At 42.1% G+C, this 20412-nt stretch overlaps 1 protein-coding gene across 4 annotated transcripts in view; it reads left to right on the plus strand.

The window, feature by feature from the left end:
- The first annotated feature begins 7436 nt into the window (after nucleotides 1-7436).
- The window catches only part of LOC133638792 (glutamate receptor ionotropic, NMDA 3A-like), a 79397-nt gene continuing 66421 nt past the window's right edge, over nucleotides 7437-20412 (plus strand). For 3 of the 4 annotated variants that reach the window (XM_062031744.1, XM_062031745.1, XM_062031746.1), the window contains exon 1: nucleotides 7437-8508. In XM_062031744.1, coding sequence (XP_061887728.1) covers nucleotides 7771-8508 — 738 coding nt within the window. In that variant the 5' untranslated portion in view covers nucleotides 7437-7770. Of the gene's footprint in view, nucleotides 8509-10645; nucleotides 10765-20412 lie in introns of those variants that run through there. The other variant, XM_062031747.1, reaches the window with a different exon arrangement.

Consider the following 20412-nt stretch of genomic DNA (forward strand, 5'->3'; position numbering starts at 1 on the left):
ACCCCTTTTCAAGCCTTGCATAAATGTCTCTGCCAAAATGTAAAAAAAAAAAAAAAAAATGTTTTGTTGTACTGTGCAGGTTTGAAATAAATACTTCAATAAATAAATAAATTATACTGAACATTTTCATGATTAGGATCATCTTTTATTTTAATTATTGTGCAAGCGTCTTTGACTGCCTTTTAAAAGCGCTATATAAATACAATTAATTATTATTAAAAGACGTGCAAACTTAATAGTGCATGCAAAAGCCGATGGACTGAGCTTGTGCATGAGCAGAGGATTGTGTCTTTTAAATGAGCAAAATAGCAAACACAATTAACCTTGTGTCAGTCTCCATGCAGAACATATGCTGATTATCAGAACGTCCACTTTGGCAGGAGGAGATGCAAATATAATCATTTAGCACTCACAAAGTCATTAATCTAACCTAAAACTGTTTTGTGGCCGCTGTTTTGATTCTAAATTTTGCACGTTTGGAATGTGCATGCAACCGGCACAGTTACACAACAATGGCGTGGTCGCGGTCGTAAGCAATGAGACAATGGAGATAAAGACTCGTCCAAGTTAGTGTCCACAATCGACAAAGTTGCAGAATCACTTTGTTTTTCATGAATAGGAGATATAGAAAAAATATCTTGGAACACACATTTTCTTGCCTCTGAATCATTCCAATACACAATCACAGTTATTGCCGGTGTAGTGACAAAAACACCAGTTGAACAATTTCCCTTGTGGATCATTAACGTTTGTCTAAGTCTAAGTCTAAGTATCCCAGAGCGCACCTTCAGCTTGCTAAAAATACGTTTTGTTGCCTTTATTGCAGAAAGGGTGGTGCAGAGTATAGATGTGTGCTGCATGTTCAACAACATACACAGCACAGATTGGAGGGCATGAAAACATTGATGTGGAGGGAAATGAGTGTCTCTATGGTGACAGTACATGCAAAATACTCATTTAAAATAGCGCTGTTTGCACCAATTTTGCACTTGCTATCAGTTGTACACGCAATCTTAGTAGATCATATCAATAGGACACGCCATTTTATAATTTGTACACACTATTTAGCACATGTTATTTGGCTCTTAGTAAATCAGGCTGTACAACAGATGTGTTGTAGGCAGCGTTAGGAAAATTACTTAATTACAGTTACTTGTTACTTTCCAAAAAAAGTATTCAAATTACTAACATAATAATTCTTTAATAGACATGATAAATTAAAGTAATTAATGCATTCCTTTTTTAAACTTTCATTTATCTGGTGTATGCAGTTGAGAGATGTTTCATGAGAGAAGAGTGCGTGAGTGTGTGTGCCTTTAAAAGGTGGTGCCTGTTCGCCAAGTGAAGCGTGACGTCAGCACTCATTGGCTGTTTTAGATCAGCATTGGTCGTCTGCGTGCTGGAAAGGAGATTGTTGACTGCAGCGCATGTGGAATGTTGTCACTAATAGTTAATAAAGAGATTGAACTTTTTTTCCCCTTAAAGATAGAAACATGATATGTAGTAGTGAATGCTGACTGGTCGTTAGATGTCAGTAACGTCACATGGAGGTGCTCTTGCCTTTTTTACGTGAATATTTCCAAGCTACCTATAAAAAGATTACAGTCTTTCATTAAAGTCAACAAAACAAAAATCTCATTTGTTTATGTTTTCAAAAACTGAACCACAGTTAGAGTCTGCTCTTGCACACAGCATCAAAACAACATCAAACTTGACTAAATATATGGTAAATATTTATATAGCGCTTTATTAGACCTGAAACCTCACCTTATACATCACATTCACACAAACATTCACACACTGATGGTGGACAACCAGATTGTGAGGATTGTAGTGTATTCATTCTGACGAGTCACTATCTTGCCACTATGTGGTGACTCTTTTACAAACGTTTGTAGATACATATCAAGAATACAGTATTTCATTAAAGTGAACAGAACATATCTCATTTGCCGTTTGCTCACCTCAAAAATAGGCTAAGTCACTCTGGTATACAAATAAACACACCAGAGATTAGATTGTTGAGTGAAATCCTTGCCTAGGCGGCACGACATAAAATTTGACTAAAGAAGTAATAACAAAGTTTCTGTAAGTGAACCTCTATAAGGATTGTTACCTTTACAGCAGAGAGCTAGATCTACGGGCCGAGGCGGCGCACACCAATGGTGGGATTCAGCTGGCTGGAGGTGCGTCCCGACAAGCCCGGTCCCCCATGTAGAAACTATCACCCACACTATTCATGGAATATTCTTGTGTGTACACAAATAGTTTTCTGAGAGAGAGATGTTGAAGCTAGCTGTTGTAAAAGGTGTGACGTCACAGCAGGAAGACAAGAAAGGAGCTTTCTAGTGACAGACATAATTGGAAGCAGGTAAAAAATATTTCTCACTCTATCAAACTATTTGTCTGCACACAAGAGTCTTTTACTGAGGATGAGAGCAATTGATCCATCCTCCCACCTCAGCAGGTACTTAACTTCCACAGAGGAACGACCAGGGTTCATGTCTGACCAGTTGACCGGGAGGTTGGTAGTCAAATTACATTCCTACCAATCGAATCTTTGAATATTTGGAGACAGACCTAGTCATTGCTAAGACCACAAATGTACATAGTACTGTATCATCAACCTCTTTGCATAATAGTATGTAGTATATATGTAGTATATGTAGTATTTATCTTTGCATATGACTGCTTCATCTGTTTCTGTACTGTAGTAGCAAATGGATGTTAAAAAAAGGACCAAACTTATAGCTCTAAGAAAGTAAAACAGACAAAGTCCACATCTAAAGATAATAACTGTTAGATCTTGTCAGAAGTCATCATGTCTTAAAACATACCTTTAATGCAACAGTTTGGAAAATGCACTGCACAGTTTGGGAAATAATAATGTGGAGGAATATTTAGGGTGAGAGTGACACTCTGTAGCGTGGAAACCTTTTCTCTATTTTCACTTCACGGAGGATCAACTTCAGGGTTTGTTCTGACGTCACCACCTGTGGTTGTCACCTGCAACTCTAGTGCTCGGGGGCAAATAAGCGTGTTCATTGCAGGAAGTCAAGTGAAAGCAGAGCCAAAATGCAGCATATATGTGCTGCTTTTTGCCTTTGGAAATTGTTCCAATTGGGAGTTTGGAAAGAGTTTTTCAGAGTGGTCGGCAACCCGCGGCTCTAGAGCCGCATGCGGCTCTTTAGCGCCGCCCTAGTGGCTCTCTGGAGCTTTTTCAAAAATGTATGAAAAATGGAAAAAGATGAGGGGAAAATGTTTTTTGTTTTGTTTAATATGGTTTCTGTAGGAGGACAAACATGACACAAACCTCCCTAATTGTTATAAATCACACTGTTTATATTAAACATGCTTCACTGATTCGAGTATTTGGCGAGCGCCGTTTTGTCCTACTAATTTTGGCAGTCCATGAACTCACCTTAGTTTGTTTACGTGTATAACTTTCTCCGACTTCCTAGGACGTGTTTTATGCCACGTCTTTTTCTGTCTCATTTTGACCACCAAACTTTTAACGTTGTGCATGAATGCACAAAGGTGAGTTTTGTTGATGTTATTGACTTGTGTGGAGTGCTAATCAGACATATTTGGTCACTGCATGACTGCAAGCTAATCGATGCTAACATGCTATTTAGGCTAGCTATATGTACATATTGCAGCATTATGCCTCATTTGTAGCTATATTTGAGGTAATTTAGTTTCCTTTAAGTCATCTTAATTCAATTTATATCTCATAACACACTATCTGTATGTAATATGGCTTTTAAATTTTTGCGGCTCCAGACAGATTTGTTTTTGTATTTTTGGTCCAATATGGCTCTTTCAACATTTTGTGTTGCCGACCCCTGGTCTATCATAAAGAGATGATCTTTGCTAAACAAGCAAATAATGCAGGTAAAGGTGGTGGATGTGCTGAACCTATTGTAATTGGATGTGTAAGGGGTAGAGAGGTGTGTGTGTGTCATGTGTAAGGGGTAGAGAGGTGTGTGTGTGTCATGTGTAAGGGGTAGAGTGGTGTGTGTATGTCATGTGTAAGGGGTAGAGTGGTGTGTGTATGTCATGTGTAAGGGGTAGAGTGGTGTGTGTGTGTGTGTCATGTGTAAGGGGTAGAGTGGTGTGTGTGTGTCATGTGTAAGGGGTAGAGAGGTGTGTGTATGTGTCATGTGTAAGGGGTAGAGAGGTGTGTGTGTGTCATGTGTAAGGGGTAGAGAGGTGTGTGTGTGTCATGTGTAAGGGGTAGAGAGGTGTGTGTGTGTCATGTGTAAGGGGTAGAGCATGTGGTGTATGTGTCATGTGTAAGGGGTAGAGAGGTGTGTGTGTCATGTGTAAGGGGTAGAGAGGTGTGTGTGTCATGTGTAAGGGGTAGAGAGTGGTGTATGTGTCATGTGTAAGGGGTAGAGAGTGGTGTATGTGTCATGTGTAAGGGGTAGAGAGTGGTGTATGTGTCATGTGTAAGGGGTAGTGAGGGGTGTATGTGTCATGTGTAAGGGGTAGAGAGGGGTGTATGTGTCATGTGTAAGGGGTAGAGAGTGGTGTGTGTGTCATGTGTAAGGGGTAGAACAGGTGGTGTATGTGTCATGTGTAAGGGGTAGAGAGGTGTGTGTGTGTGTCATGTGTAAGGGGTAGAGTGGTGTGTGTGTGTCATGTGTAAGGGGTAGAGAGGTGTGTATGTGTCATGTGTAAGGGGTAGAGAGGTGTGTGTGTGTCATGTGTAAGGGGTAGAGAGGTGTGTGTGTGTCATGTGTAAGGGGTAGAGTGGTGTGTGTGTGTCATGTGTAAGGGGTAGAGAGGTGTGTGTGTGTCATGTGTAAGGGGTAGAGAGGTGTGTGTGTGTCATGTGTAAGGGGTAGAGAGGTGTGTATGTGTCATGTGTAAGGGGTAGAGAGTGGTGTATGTGTCATGTGTAAGGGGTAGAGAGGTGTGTATGTGTCATGTGTAAGGGGTAGAGAGGTGTGTATGTGTCATGTGTAAGGGGTAGAGAGTGGTGTATGTGTCATGTGTAAGGGGTAGAGAGGTGTGTGTGTGTCATGTGTAAGGGGTAGAGAGGTGTGTGTGTGTCATGTGTAGGGGGTAGAGAGGTGTGTGTGTGTCATGTGTAAGGGGTAGAGTGGTGTGTGTGTGTCATGTGTAAGAGGTAGAGAGGTGTGTGTGTGTGTCATGTATAAGGGGTAGAGAGGTGTGTGTGTGTCATGTGTAAGGGGTAGAGTGGTGTGTGTGTGTCATGTGTAAGGGGTAGAGAGGTGTGTGTGTGTCATGTGTAAGGGGTAGAGTGGTGTGTGTGTGTCATGTGTAAGGGGTAGAGAGGTGTGTGTGTGTCATGTGTAAGGGGTAGAGTGGTGTGTGTGTGTCATGTGTAAGGGGTAGAGAGGTGTGTATGTGTCATGTGTAAGGGGTAGAGAGTGGTGTATGTGTCATGTGTAAGGGGTAGAGAGGCGTGTGTGTGTCATGTGTAAGGGGTAGAGTGGTGTATGTGTCATGTGTAAGGGGTAGAGAGTGGTGTATGTGTCATGTGTAAGGGGTAGTGAGGGGTGTATGTGTCATGTGTAAGGGGTAGAGAGGGGTGTATGTGTCATGTGTAAGGGGTAGAGAGTGGTGTGTGTGTCATGTGTAAGGGGTAGAACAGGTGGTGTATGTGTCATGTGTAAGGGGTAGAGAGGTGTGTGTGTGTGTCATGTGTAAGGGGTAGAGTGGTGTGTGTGTGTCATGTGTAAGGGGTAGAGAGGTGTGTATGTGTCATGTGTAAGGGGTAGAGAGGTGTGTGTGTGTCATGTGTAAGGGGTAGAGAGGTGTGTGTGTGTCATGTGTAAGGGGTAGAGTGGTGTGTGTGTGTCATGTGTAAGGGGTAGAGAGGTGTGTGTGTGTCATGTGTAAGGGGTAGAGAGGTGTGTGTGTGTCATGTGTAAGGGGTAGAGAGGTGTGTATGTGTCATGTGTAAGGGGTAGAGAGTGGTGTATGTGTCATGTGTAAGGGGTAGAGAGGTGTGTATGTGTCATGTGTAAGGGGTAGAGAGGTGTGTATGTGTCATGTGTAAGGGGTAGAGAGTGGTGTATGTGTCATGTGTAAGGGGTAGAGAGGTGTGTGTGTGTCATGTGTAAGGGGTAGAGAGGTGTGTGTGTGTCATGTGTAGGGGGTAGAGAGGTGTGTGTGTGTCATGTGTAAGGGGTAGAGTGGTGTGTGTGTGTCATGTGTAAGAGGTAGAGAGGTGTGTGTGTGTGTCATGTATAAGGGGTAGAGAGGTGTGTGTGTGTCATGTGTAAGGGGTAGAGTGGTGTGTGTGTGTCATGTGTAAGGGGTAGAGAGGTGTGTGTGTGTCATGTGTAAGGGGTAGAGTGGTGTGTGTGTGTCATGTGTAAGGGGTAGAGAGGTGTGTGTGTGTCATGTGTAAGGGGTAGAGTGGTGTGTGTGTGTCATGTGTAAGGGGTAGAGAGGTGTGTATGTGTCATGTGTAAGGGGTAGAGAGTGGTGTATGTGTCATGTGTAAGGGGTAGAGAGGCGTGTGTGTGTCATGTGTAAGGGGTAGAGTGGTGTGTGTGTCATGTGTAAGGGGTAGAGTGGTGTATGTGTCATGTGTAAGGGGTAGAGAGTGGTGTATGTGTCATGTGTAAGGGGTAGAGAGTGGTGTATGTGTCATGTGTAAGGGGTAGAGAGTGGTGTGTGTGTGTCATGTGTAAGGGGTAGAGTGGTGTGTGTGTCATGTGTAAGGGGTAGAGAGGTGTGTGTGTGTCATGTGTAAGGGGTAGAGTGGTGTGTGTGTGTCATGTGTAAGGGGTAGAGAGGTGTGTATGTGTCATGTGTAAGGGGTAGAGAGTGGTGTATGTGTCATGTGTAAGGGGTAGAGAGTGGTGTATGTGTCATGTGTAAGGGGTAGAGCATGTGGTGTGTGTGTCATGTGTAAGGGGTAGAGAGGTGTGTGTGTGTCATGTGTAAGGGGTAGAGAGTGGTGTATGTGTCATGTGTAAGGGGTAGAGAGTGGTGTATGTGTCATGTGTAAGGGGTAGAGAGGTGTGTGTGTGTCATGTGTAAGGGGTAGAGCAGGTGGTGTATGTGTCATGTGTAAGGGGTAGAGCAGGTGTGTATGTGTCATGTGTAAGGGGTAGAGAGGTGTGTATCTGTCATGTGTAAGGGGTAGAGCAGGTGGTGTATGTGTCATGTGTAAGGGGTAGAGCAGGTGGTGTATGTGTCATGTGTAAGGGGTAGAGCAGGTGGTGTATGTGTCATGTGTAAGGGGTAGAGAGGTGTGTATGTGTCATGTGTAAGGGGTAGAGCAGGTGGTGTATGTGTCATGTGTAAGGGGTAGAGAGGTGTGTATGTGTCATGTGTAAGGGGTAGAGAGGTGTGTATGTGTCATGTGTAAGGGGTAGAGCAGGTGGAGGGTTAAATCTCCTTGCTATGAGAGCCAACCCACTGAGCTGTAAGAGCATCACCAGAGTCAGGATTCAGTCGCAGGATCCAACAGGCACCATAGTAACTATATTTATATTAACATGCACCATAAAAACAATATTTATATTTGAAGAAATGTAGACTTAAGTACCTGTTGAGGCTCCATGGAGGATGATGGCGTCTTTTCTTCACTCTTCTTGGAATTCCTGCGTGGACATCTTTTCTCCCGTGGAATATCAGACGAATGATGTAAATCTGTGGAGATGAAAAGCGCCACTTTAGGGCTTCTTTTCCTGCCTGCTGGTGCCTGTGGACGAACGCACAAGTTTGGAGCAGGATTTGGGCACAGAACCAGGGGGCCACGCGTCGGGGGCCAAAGGAGCGACTATGGGGGTGATGAAGGTGCGTGGCCCCGGGCCCTCACTCCGGTTACTGATGTGCGTGATAGTCTTCATGTGGCCCGGGTCTCACTCGCACCCGCAGCCCTGCCAGGTTCTAAAGCGGATCGGCAACACGGTCCGGGTCGGGGTTCTGCACGTGCAGCCTCGCCTGCTCCCCGACACCGGAGAGTCCGGAGGGTCCGGAGGTTCCGGAGGGTCCGGCGGGTGGGATGACACCGGAGGCTGGGACGACGAGGGGACCGCAGGTGGGCGAGCGCAGCTTCCTCAAAGTGCGGCTGCGGAGTTAAGAAGTCTGCGGATCAGAGGTTCGGCTCCCGGCCAGCGGGGTTCGAACAGGGGGAGATTTAATCCCCGGCAGCGGGAAGGAAGCACGGCGGAGGATCGTCGCGTCTTCGCGCCCAGAGACTCCATCCTGCTGGCCGCGGAGACTCTCAACCGAGCCGGGCTTCTCCCCTTCAACCTGTCCCTGGAGCTCGTCATGGCGGTGGGCTCGGGGCTCGGCGAGCTGCCCGCCTTCTCCTTCACCTCGCCGGGCAGCCCCGAGCACGAAGACCCGCTGTCCTTCCTGGAGAGTGTGTGTCACACGGTGGTCGTGCAGGGGGTCTCCGCCATGCTCGCCTTCCCGAGGAACCGCGACCACTTTGTCAACTTGGACTTCGTTTCGCAAGCACTTCGGGTGCCGGTGCTCAGCCTGGTTCCGACCCACTTTAGGCGCCATAGTCAGGTAATTCTAATATGTTCTGATGAAAAGTGGGGTTGAATATGTGCTGATACTCATCATTAGACACATGGCCATCACAATATTACATACTGTATAACAAATGATACAATAATACATACTGTATAAGAACAATAATACCAACTGTATAACAACAATGATAAATACGGTATAACACATGATACAATAATACATACCGTATAACAACAATAATACCAACTGTACAACAACAATGATACATACTGTATAACAACAATGATAAATACGGTATAACACATGATACAATAATACATACCGTATAACAACAATAATACCAACTGTACAACAACAATGATACATACTGTATAACAACAATGATACAATAATAGTTACCGTATAACAACAATAATACCAACTGTATAACACGTAGGTGTGTCAAAGTCCAGCCTGAGGGCCATCTCTGGCCCGCTAAATCACTTTATATGGCCCGTGAACCCCTGGAAATATTATGCATCAATAAAATACCTTATATGTTTTAACAATATATACATCCATTTTTTTCATTTTGACAGAAAATATACATACTGTATGACATTACATACCTTTTTCAACTGAGTATCCAACATTGTAACAAATATTATATCATCATACTTTGCAAACATTTTTTGGTCAAAATAAAAATATCCAATATGTGATCGACTTAAGATGCCAAAGCAACTTATTCATTAAAATGTACAAATTTTAACCATCAAATTTACCGTCTTTTTTTTTTTACAGCATATTATTGTAAACGGAAAAACCTACCACTGTTTTTTACAGTAAAATTCTGTCGACTGGGTTGCCAGGTTTTGTTTTCTACCATAAAATATGTGGTTGGTTTTTTTTTTTTATGGTATCATTGTAAATGGAAAAGGGGTGCCTCGTTTTTCTAAAGTAAAAAACTGTCAGTTCAGTTGTACCGTGGTACAGTTTTTCCATTTGCAGTGATATTTTGTAAATACCACCATACATTTTACATTAAAAGTCTGGAGACTTAAGCTGCTAGTTTTTTCCATTAAAAAAAGTGATACTGTTTTCCATTTGTTGTAATATGTTGTAAAAAAACAACTATATTTTACAGTAAAATTATGGCAACTGAGTTGCTAGTTATTTTCTTTAAGATCTACAACTGTTTTTATAGTGTATGTTAAATACATGGAATATACAATCAAATACATAGGCAAATTCATATATTGTTCAGTTACAAGCGGCCCTCTGATGGCAGCCATAACTCAAATGTGGCCCTCAATGATAACGAGTTTAACACCCCTGCTGTATATAAACAGGGGCCACATTCTAGGCCCCAGTCACCAGACTCCTAAAAGACCCCCGAGACATCTGCGGCTGGTTTTCTCCTTGTCTACTTTAGTGTAGTGGATGATATGATGTCCATCCATCCATCCATTTTCTACCGCTTGTCCCTAATGACAACCATGCATTTATTGTTCTAACCAATGTTGTAAGTATTGTTTGCAGGCAGGTAGCACCAAATTCTAGGGACCCCCCATTCCATCCTAAACCCAACGTGGTCTCTTCATCCACAAACACAAACACACTTGTATGTTACAGGCACATGAAATGTCCCCGGAAATACACATTTAAACTGCGTCAAAATATCATTTTCACATGTTTTTTTAATGAAATATCAATACAAATATGATCTAAACTAAAGTTGTTGAACACTGAGCCGCAGGTGCTCTCTGTTCCTCTTGCCTCTTGGGGACGGTGTGGCGGGTATATTTTTGACGTGACAGATTGTAAACACAGGAAGTATATTAACCGAGGGGGCGTGGCTACAGGATAAAGTTATGACGATCTGTCACTTCATTTCTGTTTGTTTCCTTGTTTTTGTATTTATTTCTCATCAGTGCTCTTATTTTGTTCCATTTCCTGTTTGTCTCTGAGCACTGTTTGATCACTCACCTGCCGTTGATTGGCAGGCGGTCCACACCTGCTGCCAATCAGCGTGTCCTATTCAGGCCTTGTGTCCAGCACTGCTCAGCGCTCGGAGATCACTTTATGTTGTGGAGCGTTTACGTGCAAGACTGCTTCCTTTTCTGCTGATGATAATAAAGATCATCTTACCTGTTCATCGTCTGCTGGTTCCTGCATCTTGGGGTCCCAAAAACTGCAGCCATGCGAGTTCCTCACATGATCTTCAAGCACTGAGCAGTGCTGGACACAAGGCATGAATAGGAGACGCTGATTGGCAGCAGGTGTGGACCGCCTGCCAATCAACAGCAGGTGAGTGATCAAACAGTGCTCAGAGACAAACAGGAAATGGAATAAAATGATGAGAAGTAAATACAAAACAAGGAAACAAACAGAAATGAAGTGACAGATCGTCACAAAAGTTGCCAAATGGGAAACGTTTTATGAAATCTTTGCATGCATGTTATATTATTTGATATTACATTGTCAATGATAATAATGTTAGTAAATAATCTCCTAAAAAGTCTGTGGTACATGACATTGGACATGTTAGTGTCAACAAGAGAGGCAAAAGAGGTTGGTTGATGAGAATAAATCTAAAAGTAAAGTCATAAAATCACAAGTTGATTCAATGTTACTGGAAAAAATATGCCTTTAAATAATAACGTTTTGCTTAACTTTCTGAAAAGGTTGTCTCGAATTCAGGCATTCTATGTCGCAACGATCACAAAAAAAAGCCAGTGAAATTCAGGAGAGATTGTTTTATATTGGGGTGGAGTTTGAAAGTGGCCTAAACATCTGAAACATGTTCTGCATGTGGCCCTCGGTGGTCAACACCCCTGATCTCCAAGGAAAGGAGAGATTGTTTCCATAAATGATTGAAAGTGATTACCAAGCAGTAGGTCTAATGGCGCCTCACTGCTGTGATGCTTTAAGGCTGCCAAGATGAACTCACACTAACACTGGAGGCGCCTGCAATGTAGCCTCAGGATGTGCGATCATCTACACATTATTGATCAGACTTTGCTCTCAGACATGTGTTTAGGCTTGGAATAATTAGTTGATTTATCATTTGGACATGAGGAAGGTAATGCAAGTTATCATAGTAGATGGTTCCATGGTCCAGTTCCATTGGGAATGTGCAAGTAAAGGCACAACAAGAGTGCACACCTCTCTACTTTAAAAGCTGTGTAGTAAAACAAATGCACTTACAATGTTTAAATGCAAGTGGATTATGAATTAATGTGGTTTATTTATGCATATATAAAAAAGAAGCGCTGACAAAAGACAACAATTGAAAACAATTGAATTGTTACAAAAAGATTTTAGCATTTGGTTTTTGTCTAAATCCTTGACTTTGGCTTGTATATAATGCATGTAATATATTATTATTGTTATGAAGAAGTTTGCATATTATAATCACACACCATGCCTTTGCACTTAGAGTGAAATAGAGGAAAATATTGTTGGCTCAGACTTTCTACAAAGTGATGTGTCTGAGGAAACTTTAGTCCAATCATCCAGAAGATCATGAGTACGTCTCTGATGTTGGCTCATGAGCTCTATCTGTGAAGTTCGTACTGTTTGGTGGGGTTGAGGTCAGAGCTCTGGTTCTCAGTTTCAGAGTCTCTCTCTTGCACCAAACCCATCCAAGTTTGTCTTTAAAGGCCTACTGAAATGAAATGTTTTTATTTAAACGGGGATAGCAGATCTATTCTATGTGTCATTCTTGATCATTTTGCGATATTGCCATATTTTTGCTGAAAGGATTTAGTATAGAACAACGACGATAAAGATCGCAACTTTTGGTATCTGATAAAAAAAAGGCTTGCCCCTACCGGAAGTAGCGTGACGTAGTCAGTTGAACATATACGCAAAGTTCCCTATTGTTTACAATGATGGTTGCATGAAGTGAGAGAGATTCGGACCGAGAAAGCGACGATTTCCCCATTAATTTGAGCGAGGATGAAGAAAGATTTGTGGATGAGGAAAGTGCAAGTGAAGGACTAGAGGGCAGTGGAAGCGATTCAGATAGGGAAGATGCTGTGAGAGCCGGGGGTGACCTGATATTCAGCTGGAAATGACTAAAACAGTAAATAAACACAAGACATATATATACTCTATTAGCCACAATACAACCAGGCTTATATTTAATATGCCACAAATTAATCCCACATAAAAACACCTAGGTGTTTATGCTAGCTACTAGCTACTAGCTCAAGCTAGTTATAGCTCGAGCGGGTAATATGGACGGGATCCCGTCTATATAACCAGCCAATACAATTCAAACACCTGCACAACACACACACACACTCAGCCCAAAGAACCGTTCACCTAACCCAAGGTTCATAAAGCTTATATATTTAACCAAAGTTACGTACATGACACGCACGTACGGGCAAGCAATCAAATGTTTGGAAGCGCGCGGGTGGGACCTGATATTCAGCTAGGAATGACTACAACAGTAAATAAACACAAGACATATATATACACTATTAGCCACAACACAACCAGGCTTGTATTTAATATGCCACAAATTAATCCCGCATAACAAACACCTAGGTGTTTGTTATGCTAGCTCCTAGCTCCTAGCTACTAGCTCGAGCTAGTTATAGCAAGCGATCAAATGTTTGGAAGCGTACTCACAGTATCGCATCTGCGTCTGTTAACGAAGTCAAAGTCCTCCTGGTAAGAGTCTCTGTTGTCCGAGTTCTTCGATCTTGACTGCATCTTTCGGGAATGTAAACAATGAAACACCGACTGTGTTGTGTTGCTGACTTCCCTCGCAAAATACTCCGCTTCGCACCGACTTTCTTCTTTGCTTGCTCAGCTTCTTTCTCCATAATGCAATGAACAGATTGCAACAGATTCACCAACACAGATGTCCAGAATACTGTGGAATAATGATGAAAACAGCTATTTCATATTGGCTTCAATGTAGAAGCCATACCTGTGTTCTACTGGCTACGTCACGCGCATACTTCATCCTCCGAAGGCTTTTTCAACCGGAAGTGTGGCGGGAAATTTAAAATGTCACTTTATAAGTTAACCCGGCCGTATTGGCATGTGTTGCAATGTTAAGATTTCATCATTGATATATATACTATCAGACTGCGTGGTCGCTAGTAGTGGCTTTCAGTAGGCCTTTAAGCACCTTTCTTTGTGCACGGGTACAAAGTCATGCTGGGACAGAAAATAATTTACAGGTTACTTATGTGGTACAATTACTGGCAGTGGTATGCGGGCTCCATCTAGTGCACATATGTCAGAGTCAAGGCCCGCGGGCCATATCCGGCCCGCGAGAAGGTTTTTTACGGCCCTTGGGATGATCTTGATTTATTATTAGAACCGGCCCGCAGACCGCAGATCTTTTTTTTTTTTTTTTTTTTTTTTTTTTTTTTTTTTTTTAGACCGCAGATCTTTTACACGCACCAAGCGGATGCCGGTCCAAGGTTCCGAAAGGGGGCGAGCGGCCCGCCGGGACGCGCCTGCCGGCCGAAGGGCTGCAGCCCGGCCGTCAGTCGCGGAGCCCGCCGTGCCACGCGCGCCAAGGGGGCGGGCCGAAACCCGGCCCCGAGGCCCTGAGACTTCTGCTTTGTTTCCCCAAACCGCGCGTCACCGCCGGGCCCGCACCACCGTCGGGCTGCAGCCCGAGCGTCGGTGGCGGAACCCGTCATGTGCCGCGCGCGCCAAGCGGAGCGGGGGGGTCAAGCGGGCCGAAACCCGCAGGCCACCCCCTCACCACGAGGCCCTGAGACTTCTGCGTTTGACCCCTACGCGCGGCCGTCGGGTCGCGGAGCCCGCCGTGCCACGCGCGCCAAGGGGCGGGCCGAAACCAGCGGGGGGTTTCGGGCACCCAACTCGCCTCCCTCCCACGGAGGGAGGAGGGGGGTTTAATGTGAACATTACTGTGCAATCACATATTTAGAGTTTTTACTCAATTCAAGTTTAAAAGTTAAAGTTTAATATTTGTTTTCACTGCATGTTACTTCTCCTTAAACAAAGTGTTGTTTTTGATTTATAGATTTTTGCACTTTATTTTATTGTATTTCAATTTAATTATATTTTAAAAATATTTCAGTTGAGTGGATGATAGAAAATTGCTATTATTGTTTTTTTCTTTGAAGTAAATTTAGCCCACTTTTGCTAAAATAGAAAATATAGGCTACTGATGGTGCCTTGAATACCGGTTTCTTTCATTTAATGTTCATGTTATGGGGATTTTTATATAAAGGAAATTTGTCTTTTGTGTCTGTTGAAAATTAAAGATTACTGACAGAGCCATAAGAAAATATTGCTTTATTTATCTGATCATATTGGAATATATTTGTTAGGTTTTCAGTAGGTTCAATTAGGTTCACTAGACTATATGCGTCATTTAAAAATTTTTCAATGAACATTCGAACAGTCCGGCCCTCGGCTTGTAGCTAAATTTTTTATTTGGCCCTCCGTCCATTTGACTTTGACACCCCTGATCTAGTGGTACACCATAGAATCACATAAATAGTCAGTGTTACTGTTCAAACTGTGTGTAATGTTACAGTGGGCAAAAATATTTAATATACTTATTAAATAAAACATCCGCCTTGTTTTTAATTAATACTAAGGCCTACTGCGTTACTGTATTTTAAAGTTGGTCATTATGGTGGTACTTGGAAAGCCAAGTGTTTTCTGAGGTGGTACTTGGTGAAAACAGTTTGAGTACCACAGTATAAGTTGTCTGACTGACTTCTAAGAAGCCAGTGTTATGCAAACTGTTGAAGGACAGAGCATGTGACTCCCCTGAGATACAGCAGAACCTCCGTTTAAGAACTTCATAGGTTCTTGGACAGGGTTCATAAATAGACACGTTTGTACATTTAAGCAAATGTCTCGGTAAGAAACAATGTAAACATGAATAATAGGTTCCAGCCTCAACAAAAGTCCATATTGTAGGAAATTTTTGTACACTTTGAACACAATATAAAGCACTACACAGTAATGTGTATCAAACAAACATAACGAGTTCAACTTTTCTATTTAATGACAAAGTCAAAACAACAACAAGTAGTTGAACTGTCTTCATTTGTAGCCACCCAACCGACACACACACACACACACACACATACACACACACACACACACACACACGCGCACACACACACACACACACACACACATGATCTAAGCCCTCACAGTATGAAATCACAAAACTCCTTAAAGGCCTACTGAAATGAGATGAATGAATGAATTTCTTATTTAAACAGAGATAGCAGATCCATTCTATGTGTCATACTTGATCATTTCGCGATATTGCCATATTTTTGCTGAAAGGATTTAGTAGAGAACATCGACGATAAAGTTGGCAACTTTTGGTCGCTGATAAAAAAGCCTTGCCTGTAGCGGAAGTAGCGTGACATCACAGGTTGTGGAGCTACTCACATCTGCACATTGTTTACAATCATGGCCACCAGCAGCGAGAGAGATTCGGACTGAGAAAGTGACGATTTCCCCATTAATTTGAGCGAGGATGAAAGATTCGTGGATGAGGAAAGGGAAAGTGAAGGACTAGAGGGCAGTGGAAGCGATTCAGATAGGGAAGATGCTGTGAGAGGCGGGTGGGACCTGATATTCAGCTGGGAATGACTAAAACAGTAAATAAACACAAGACATATATATACTCTATTAGCCACAACACAACCAGGCTTATATTTAATATGCCACAAATTAATCCCACATAACAAACACCTCCCCCCTCCCGTCCATATAACCCACCAATACAAGTCAAACACCCGCACAACACACTCAATCCCAAAGCCCAAAGTATCGTTCACCTCCGCAAAGTTCATACAGCACATATATTTCCCCAAAGTCCCCAAAGTTACATACGTGACATGCACATAGCGGCACGTACGTACGGGCAAGCGATCAAATGTTTGGAAGCCGCAGCTGTGTACTCACGGTACCGCGTATCCAACTCAAAGTCCTCCTGGTAAGAGTCTCTGTTGTCCCAGTTCTCCACAAGCCAATGGTAAAGCTTGACTGTCATCTTTCGGGTTAGTTAAACAATGAAACACCGGCTACGTGTTTGTGTTGCTGCAGCCGGCCGCTAATACACCGCTTCCCACCTACAGCTTTCTTCTTTGCTATCTCCATTGTCCATTAAACAAATTGCAAAAGATTCACCAACACAGATGTCCAGAATACTGTGGAATTTTGCGATGAAAACAGACGACTTAATAGCTGACCAAAATGGTGTCCCAAAATGTCCGCTACAATCCGTGACGTCACGCGCAGATGTCATCATACCGAGACGTTTTCAGCAGGATATTTCGCGGGAAATTAAAAATTGCACTTTTGGAATCTAACCCAGCCGTATTGGCATGTGTTGCAATGTTAAGATTTCATCATTGATATATAAACTATCAGACTGCGTGGTCGATAGTAGTGGCTTTCAGTAGGCCTTTAATTTTAACAGCCAGGACGCTAAAATGTTTTGGAATACAACATTAAATCCATTTTACCTTGTTAGTTAATCTTCTTGGTGTGTAGCAGAAGCAGAACAGAGGGTTAGGGAGGATCGAGGCATTGTCAACAATGGCGTGGATACTTCCTGAATGTTTCAAACCACACATCACTTGTCCATTGCTTTCTTTGAACTCATATTAAGCTAGTAAAACTCTAAGAATGCTTTAAAAGGACTGAACAACACTTACAAAGCACACAAGGTAGCACAGTAGCATTGCTCTGCTGACTGAATTAGCACCGAAGATCAACCAGCCCGCCCACAATGAATGTGCTGCCGGGCACAAAATGACTGTGCTACAGGCGCACAATGATGTGGATGAAACATTCGTATACTGAGACAAGGTTCGTACCCCAAGCATATTTGGTCAGTTAGTCGTAAATGGAAAAGTTTGTTTTAAGGGGTTGGTAAATCGAGGTTCCGCTGTACTATGACAGCATTCAAGTAGATAAAAACGTACACAAACATACACAGGTTTGTACAACAAGGCATATTTTTACTCAGTCTGTCATTCGTCAATTGAAAAGTTCATATTATGAAAGGTTGCTAAATGGAGGTTCCACAGTACTATGACAGCATCAAAGTAAACATGGCTGACAATAGACTTATGTTAAATACTTTGGCACAGTAGAAATTAGAGTTATTAAGTTAAAAAAAACATTAAACTTAAAATATTTGACTAATACCTTTTTTCAAAATGATGCTGTGCCATTAAAATACCTCCGAATAGTCAAATCTCCAGAGTGAAATATGGGGAAGTGTATCTCTGAACCAAGTGACTAATAAAAGTGTTGCACATCCGATAAGGTTATCTCTGCCTTGTGGGAGACTTGGGAAAAGACTGACTTTGAAAAATCCTTCACTGTTGTTTTAGAGGGAACAGGATACATTTTGTCATTTGAATCACACCCAAAGTTCATGTTAAAGGTGTCAGCACAAGCAAGGAACAACACCAGCATCCTTTTTGGATGCCACCTGTGCTGTTCAGGGACTGAAGGCTTTAGGGACACTTTTAGCCAGCAAAGTGTTTGTTTCTGTTCCACATCTTAGACCAGAAAGTATCACCTGGATGGATGTCATGTATGAATAGACAGGTGGTGGGTGAATGGATGGTGGACAGTCGGTGATGGATGCATACTGTAGATGCAGAGTAGGTGAATACATAGAGATGGGCGAGATAAATGGATGACTTGCAGCAATAAGGCGAATGGCGGTTTGTCAGGGGATGGATTTTGGCTTGATTTAGACAATACCCGCCTTCTGTTCGAATGCAGCTGGGATAGGCTCCAGCCCCCTGCAATCCCCAGAGGGACAAGTGGTAGAAAATGGACGGATGGACAATATAAATGATATGAATTTGGCCGACGATAGTAGGAAATAATTTAAATATTTAATTGATGTTGTGACACCACCCTCATGTGTTTTTATCTGATTATAATTGTGATCAATAATTGATCATTCATTGATATTGGAAATAATAAGTATCAGTGTCAGTATTGATATGACCTATACTGCCCCTGGAACTACTTGGTATTGGATCAATACCCACATTTGTAATATCGGCCAAAACTAATACCAAGTCACCAACTAACAGAAGAATAAGTACATTTTAACAGAAGTGTAACCATGTAACTGCAGAGAGTAACCAACTACGAACAGTAAATTAGCGAGTAGATTTATAATAGTTTTGACAAAATAATACAACCAGAAATTACGCAAATTGCTATTGTATATGTCACCAGCCAAACTAGGAGTCTTTGTAACCCATTTTAAAATGGTTCCATTATCATTTATATCCAAAAAATATATTGGAAAACATATGTAATTATTGCAAGGGCCTTCAATATGTGTCGTAATATCGATGTCAGGCCCTATTGCCCATCTGTAAGTGGGTAATGACTCGTGAGGGAGATAGTTGGGTAAATGGTCAGATTGACAGTTTATGGATGAATGCAATGTTTTTACATCAACTTCATAAACCGCCTCTTAACCTGAGAAGTAAGAAAGAACCAACCTGGTCAGCGTTGGTGTTTGGAGGATTGAGTTGTGTGTTCAAAGCTGCTTCAGAGGGAGAGAATCAATCCAGGGGAAAGTAGCTGGCACACAACATCTGGGTCAGACTGAAAGCCAGTCAGTCATCAATTCTTTTGAGTTGTCAATCTATCATGAAATGCCAGAGAACCAGCTGATTCATAACTTTGAGTAATGGTGTTAGAGCGGCATAACAAAATGCAAAGGTTGACAGTAAGCCAAACAATGTACCCACAGATATTTATGTTGTTGTTGTTGTTAGGGGAGATGCAGATGTCAGAGGTGAAAGTTGTGCAAATGGTTTTAAAAGTAGACCCTTTTTTGGATATAAAAACATCATAGGCTCTAGAATGATGTTAAATTAAAAAGCAGGTTTTAGTCAGTTGTGACACTTTGAGCAACTAATCATCTAATAGAGAGACGATCAATCCAAATAATTAGGTTGATTTGCTGGCAAGAGGTAATGACAGCAAGGTGAGGGATGCAGTGTTCCTCTCACATCTCCACAGCAGATCGATGTGCTTTAAGGGAAGTGATGGGAGAAAACTCAGTGATTTCTAGGTGAATCTTTCAACTGAAGATTTTTATGTAAGAGAGCGGGTTGCTGCACTGAAGAGCTATCCTTTGGTTCGGTTACTTTCATGATGTCAGCAGATTAATGCATGAAGGGGGGATTGACAACATATTTTCTGATGTGCTCTATGTGGTTCCTGATATGAACTAATACCATTTCTCTTATTCCATTGAAGGAACTGCTGGGTTTAATTGCGGTTGTTGATGCTTTTATTGGTGCAGTAATCCATCTCCATACCTGCAGACAGCAGATGAAGATCCATTACATGCCTATGGAGTGACTAAAGTGATTACAGCCTGAGGTGGCTCTGATAGATTTATTTGCCGCTCTGCAGATTGTGTCAGTGAACCCTACAGTATATAAAGCACACATTGGAAGACCTGGATTTACCCTAACGTACTCCATATCATAAGACTGTTTTTGATATTTTTACATAATATTTCACATTTGAAATGGTTATAATCAAAGCATTGGAACATCTGTGTTTGGTTGACTCCTCACCTTTGCTAATGTTTCTTTCCAATACAAAGCCCGTAAAGTCAGCATATTTCCATTTTAGATTCATTAAAGTAATCGTAAGCATTTGTGGTTCAAATGTGCCAAATCTGGCTATGGTATGCCAAACAGTTTATTCATCTGTTGCTGTTATGTCTTCTTTGGTTTAGTGGGTGATTGTTGTCTTGACAGCCACAAGGACAACAATTTTATTTTAACGTTGCCGCCCCATACATAAACACTTATGTTTACATGTATTGAACAACTAAGTATTGCATGGATTTGGTTGAAAACATTTTTTGAAACAGATTTTAATTGGGTTTTTGACTTTTTACAGATGGGATTTACATATCCT

Source organism: Entelurus aequoreus, linkage group LG21 (assembly GCF_033978785.1).
Source record: "Entelurus aequoreus isolate RoL-2023_Sb linkage group LG21, RoL_Eaeq_v1.1, whole genome shotgun sequence".
Taxonomy (NCBI): Eukaryota; Metazoa; Chordata; class Actinopteri; order Syngnathiformes; family Syngnathidae; genus Entelurus; species Entelurus aequoreus.